The sequence below is a fragment of the Silurus aristotelis genome (genome assembly GCF_946808225.1).
Source record: "Silurus aristotelis genome assembly, chromosome: 10".
Lineage (NCBI taxonomy): Eukaryota > Metazoa > Chordata > Actinopteri > Siluriformes > Siluridae > Silurus > Silurus aristotelis.
The window spans coordinates 390,372-396,371 of NC_139583.1; the positions used below are offsets into that span (position 1 = coordinate 390,372).

The 6,000-nt window shown below is 47.7% G+C and overlaps 1 protein-coding gene across 3 annotated transcripts in view; it reads right to left on the minus strand.

The window, feature by feature from the left end:
• Positions 1-6,000, minus strand: part of fbn1 (fibrillin 1) — a 126,725-nt gene that overhangs the window by 68,123 nt on the left and 52,602 nt on the right. For all 3 annotated transcript variants that reach the window (XM_083552174.1, XM_083552176.1, XM_083552175.1), the window contains exons 10-11: positions 4,897-5,049; positions 117-374 (exon numbers count right to left, since the gene is read on the minus strand). In XM_083552174.1, the coding sequence (XP_083408300.1) occupies positions 117-374; positions 4,897-5,049 (411 nt within the window). The remainder of the gene's footprint in view (positions 1-116; positions 375-4,896; positions 5,050-6,000) is intronic.

Consider the following 6,000-nt stretch of genomic DNA (forward strand, 5'->3'; position numbering starts at 1 on the left):
TTTGAGGGGATTTGGGTTCGATCTGGATCTTAAGAGACCTGGGTTTGGAGTTTTGAGGAAAATCTGTTTTTTAAAATAAATATATGTTATTGACTCCAACTTGGTGTGAGACATACCTGGAACCTCACGTAATTGTGGCACAACAGCTAGTCCAGGTTGCTCAGGAGGTTGAATAGGAACCTGTGGATGATGTACAAATGGAACATATGGAACATATGGAACATAGGGGCCTGTACCAGGTCCACTAGGAACATACAGGCCAGTGCCAGGACCGCCAGGAACAAACGGGCCAGTGCCAGGACCACCAGGAACATACGGGCCAATTGGACCAGGACCAAGAGGCTGGACCTGCTGACACAATATCTTGTGCTCCTCTGGGGAAATGAAAGAAATATAGTTATATGAATAAAGTATATGAATAAAAATATATGATCGAATACAGGTGGATGTACAGGTGCTTAAACACCTGATAAATCTCTAAATGTGTAACTGTGACATCAGGATCATCTACATTCCTCATGGACTAACAGCTGAAGCTGTAAAGACTAAAAGCAGGTATATTTACAGATGTAGCAGCAGTGTATGTGTGTGTACGTGTATGTGTACGTGTATGTGTACGTGTATGTGTTGTGATGTTGGCCTCACATCCCACATGCAGCAACAGGCAAGCGCTCCAAACGCAACTGCCAGACGGGTTTTGAATGGACAGTGCCACTTCAGCACCCGTATTGTGGAGAGCTTCGGCGCACATGGCACGAGGGCAGATCATCCCAACGAGGCACGGATGGAGCCGAATGAGAAAAGCGGCAACTCTTCACCCTCCTTGAGTCAAGTGAAGAGTATAATAGGAGCCCTGAAGGATGGCAAGTTGGAGAATGTGTTGCTCCCAACTAATGGACGGTTTCTCTCTATTTTTCTTGTAGGAAGCAGCGACGGCAGCTACAGCGGAAAGAGCTACAGAAGCGACCACGCCCACGCCCATGCGTACCCTGCTTCCATGACCCACTAGAGCTCCTTACGTGCTGAGGTTCCCGAGCACCCACCTGTACAGGCAGGATGGGGTCTCAGCTTCCCACGGCTCGGTCGTGGCACCGATTGACTCAGACCAGGAGTGATGCTACCCTAACTCACCTCTGAGCTCCAGCCAGCCCCGATCAGTGGACTAAAAAAAATCTTCTTCCACGGCTTCCAGGAAGCAAGAGGATGGCGGCAACCCCATCCTTAGCCCGGAACAGGAAGCACAACGCTTACTGGCTAAAATGATGGCGAGGGATGACCCATTCCTACACACATTTGAGTGCATCGCAACACATGGGGACTGGTCAAAATGTGGATGGGCACAGCTCGTTGCTCCCTACCTTACAGGTGATGCCCAAATCGTGTACTAGAGCTGAAAATTAGGATATATTGAAAGAAGAAATCCTGGACCACTTCGGATTGTTACCGAGGAATGCGGCAGCTGACTCCTACAAATAAAGATGTAAGCCTAATAATAAGCACAAGACCCAGATGGACGATCTGCTACATATTACAAAGAGATGGCTCCAACCGGAACGGGCAGAGAAATCGTGGAGAGAGTGGCTATAGACAAAGTTATAAGGGCTCTACCCTCCGAAGAACGAAAGGCTGTAGGGATGCGAGATCTGAAAAACCTGAAAGAGGTAGTTGAAGCACTGAAGTGTGCACTCTCCATCTCCACCAGCCTAGAAGGGAAGGTAACACACTACCAGCTATGCTCCATACATTCGCACACATGACAGGAGTGGAACAGCGGCTGACAAGAGCAGAGGACCAGCAGTGCTAGCACAGGGGTGCCCTCTCAGATTGACAAACCTATCCACACCGATCTGGGGTTGGGGCCAATGCCCATGATCAGAAAACCATGGCTGTCCGGGTGCACCATGCACGCAACCACATGACCCAAATGAGGATGAGGTTCCCCTTTTGAGTCTGGTTCCTCTCAAGGTTTCTTCCTCATGTCATCTAAGGGACTTTTTCCTTGACACAGTCGCCATGGCTGCTCATCAGGGATAAATACACATCATTCACATTAACTCTTAAAATTCTGTAATGCTTTGAGACAATGTCTGTTGAAAGTGCTATAGAAATAAACTTGACTTGACTTGACTTGACAGCCTCAGACACCTACTCTCAGTGTAAAAAAGCTAGACGGTAAAGTCACTTAGGCACTGCTGGACTCCGGTAACAATGTTAACCCGGAAGGACCCTCTATCATAGGCAGAGGGGCCAAAATGACAGGAACCATACCTGTTGCATGTGTGCATGGAGACATACATGAGGTGCCTACCGTCTGGGTGCATGGGCGAACGGCGAGGGCGACTTAAATCCTAACCTACCTGTGCCCCTACTCTTAGGTAGGGACTGGCCGGAGTTCCCTAACCAACAAACCACCACCTGGAAGAAATAGAAGAGGTCGGAGGTCGCCACGCTAGAGGGGCAAACAGGCCCATCTGGCGCTGTTGGCTCACGAGTGTGAAGCACAGGATACTGGAGCGGTGGGTGAGTCTGACAATAACAATAGTCCCCTGTTCAATGTGTGTCACCAGGCAGGATGACCACCTGAAGTATTCCTGGAGCCAGATGGTGCAGGTGGAAGAACCAGACGAGCCACAGTAAATAATTGGTTCCTATACTATCACACAGAGCGACAGGGACAACCCTGTGGTCCATTGGTGCTCCCAAGAAAGAAGACGTCATGTTGGACTATACCTCGCAATAATTAGAAGTGGTCCCACTGAGAAAGGCAACAAAAAGAAACAACGCTTAGAACTAATGCTTCTCTTTAGCTGAGTGGGAACCCCAAAATACCTGCCAACCAACCATGGTATAGCCTTTGTATCAAAGTTAATGGCTGATTTCTTTCGGTTGTTGCAGGTAAAACATGTCAGGGCGTCGGTATACCACTCATAGACAGAAGAATTTGTGGAGCGGTTCATCCAGACACTAAAGCGAATGCTCTGATTTGTGATCGATGAGGAGGGGAGAACCCGGGACCTCCTACTTCCGTATGTGCTGTTTTCTGTAAGAGAGACTGCACAGGCATTGACAGAATTCACACCCTTTAAGCTCTTCTTTGGTAGGAGGCCTCGGGGACTGCTGGACGTAGCCAAGGAAGTGTGGGAGGAACAGCCTTCACCATACTAATCACTGATTGAGTACATCCAAGAGATGCGGTGTCACATAAAGAAGGTAGCACCAATTGTAGAGGAACGTATGGAAGAGGCGCAGGCCGAGCAACAAAGAACATATAACCGGCCAGCTTAACCTAGGGACTTCGAGTCCTGCTGCTTGTCCCAAGCACAACCTGCAAGTTCCTAGCCCACTGGCAGGGCCTGGTCCCAGTCCTCGAGAAAGTCAGCCCCGTGAACTACCCCCTGCAACAGCAAAAACCATGCAAGTGTACCACATTAACCTCTTGAAAAAGTGGATCGAGACAAACCTGGCAGTGTCAGCTCTTTGCATATGCCCCACAGATCCACTAGGGTGTGCTTCGGTCAAAATGGGGGAGAAGTTAACATCTACACAGTGGCAGGACCTGACTGAGTTGGTAGACCAGTTTGTGGACGTTTTCCCTGCGACACCAGGTATGACCCACCTGGTACAGCATAAGATAAAGACACCACCAGGAGTGGTAGTCCATCAGAGTCCCTACAGGGTCCTGGAGGCCCATCGCCATGCTATCGAGGAGGAGGTGGATAAAATGCTGCATGACGGAATAAAACAGCCAGCCAGCCTGTGGTCCAGCCCCATAGTGGTGGCGCCGAAGCCGGATGGGAGTCTCAAGCTCTGTAACGACTTACACAAGCTCAACCAGATTTCAGAGTTTGACAGCTACCCCCTACCCAATCTGACAAAGGAAAAATTGCAAGTAGCACTGGCCCTGGAGGCCAGGGCTAAGACAGCATTCAGCACCGCTAGTGGACACTGGCAGTACCGGGTCCTCCCGTTTGGCCTCCACGGAATGCCAGCCACCCTCCGGCAGCTCATTGATATAGTCCTGCACCCACACCAGCACTTCACGGCTGCCTAACTTTAACAATGTGGTGATCCACTCCAGAACATGGACAGACCACCTATACCATCTGTGCGAGGTGCTGGGAGAGCTCAGGCAGGCCGATCTGACCGCGAACCCATGGAAATGCCACCTGGGGCTGACCAAAGCACAGTACCTGGAGTACCGTATTGGCAGAGGCCTGTTAAAACCGCAGGAAAACAAAATTTATACCCCATCTCCAAAAGACAGGTACGTGCTTTCTTAGGCTTGGCAAGCTACTACAGGAGGTTTGTGCCCAAATTCTCCTCTATAGCATCTTCCCTCTCAGATCTCACAAAGAAGGGACAATCTGAGTGGTGACCAGCGCTGAACAGCAAGCCAGTACTGCAAAACCCTGACCTCGGCTTGCCATTCGTTGTCCACTTGGATGCGTCGAAAACGGGACTGTGAGCCGTTCTCTCACAGGACTTAAATGGAGAACACCCAGTGCTGTACGTCAGCAGGAAACTGACACCTGCAGAACAAAAATAACAAAAGAGCAGCAACTCTTCACCCTCCTTGTGTTTCACCTGTCGCGTGAGCAAGTCGCTACAGTGTATATGTGTGTATGTGTGTCTCACAGAGTTTTTCCTTGCCACAGTCTCCACCGGCTCGTTCATCAGGGACAAACTTACACTTATAAAGAACATCTTATTTATTTTTCACCACATTATCTGTGTAAAGCTGCTCTAAAACAATGTTCATTGTTAAAAGTGCAATACAAATAAACTTGAAATTAATTGAATGTGTGTGTATGTGTATATGTGTGTGTGTGTGTGTGTGTGTGTGTGTGTGTGTGTGTGTGTGTGTGTGTGTATGTATGTGTATGGCAGGTGTGTTACCTGTTCCAGGAAGGGGGCAGATCTCTGGGACAGTGTTTCTTGCCCAGCAGCGGCCCAGTGAACAACAGCACTGATTCTTGGTCATGCGCTGGGGGTTCTGGTTGGCACAGCGATTATTTAATATACTGTCAAAGCAAAATCCGGCATGAGCATCTGTACAGGACAAGAGGAGACACCATGAGATATCATTATTATTTCCAATCAACAATCAACCTGATTATTATTGTTTAGGTCAGAGATCAAGACTGAGAGATAGACAAAGAGAGAGACAGGAGGACAAAGGTATGTAGTGCATTTATAACATTTTTGCCAAGGAAAATATCCTGAAAACCCAAAATCAGACAGCTGAACACCCTATCCCTCAAGTCTGAGAAGGAGAGATTAAGGAGTAGTAGGTGGGGCAAGCAGAATGAACTGCAGGAGAAAGAGAAGAAAGGAGGAGGAGAAGATGAATGAAAAAGTTGGGGAAAGGAGAAGAAGGAGAAGAGTGTTAGCTGCATGTTTGTAAGAAGTTCTCGGCTGGACAGTCAGAGATCCTCCAAAGTGTCATCAATCTCTCACTGAGGAGTGAATAGACAACCTTCTACTGAATAGAGCAATAGAGATGTTGGAAAACTTCATGTCTTTTTCTGGTCTTTGTTTGTTGATTCTATTTATTTAATAATGCTGATAATATTTAGGATCAGGATCGTATCCGTGTCCTCGTGTGCTAAGACTTTCATTTTGAACTCTGTAACTGTTAACACAGAACCTCATCAGAACATTCAGGAAGATATTTACTGGTTTTTAGAAGTACGGCTGTAGAAAAGGCTGCTCGCTCGAAGCTTGTTGCTCAGACAGCCGTCTCAAACAAACACTCAGATTTCCAAATATTTAGATTCATGTTTCAGATTCTCAAAAAATAAGTTCTGCAAACCCCAGACTTATGGAAGATGTCTGCATTTTTATTATTTGGTTCCAGCAAATAAAACTGGCCATGATGGATTTCAGCTCGTTCTGGGAGAGAGTGATGGAGAGATCTACTGCCACATTCCAGAGAGACAGAGAGAGAGAGAAACAAGTGCATGACTCATATTTCCCTCCATCAATCATTTTAACCCTTCA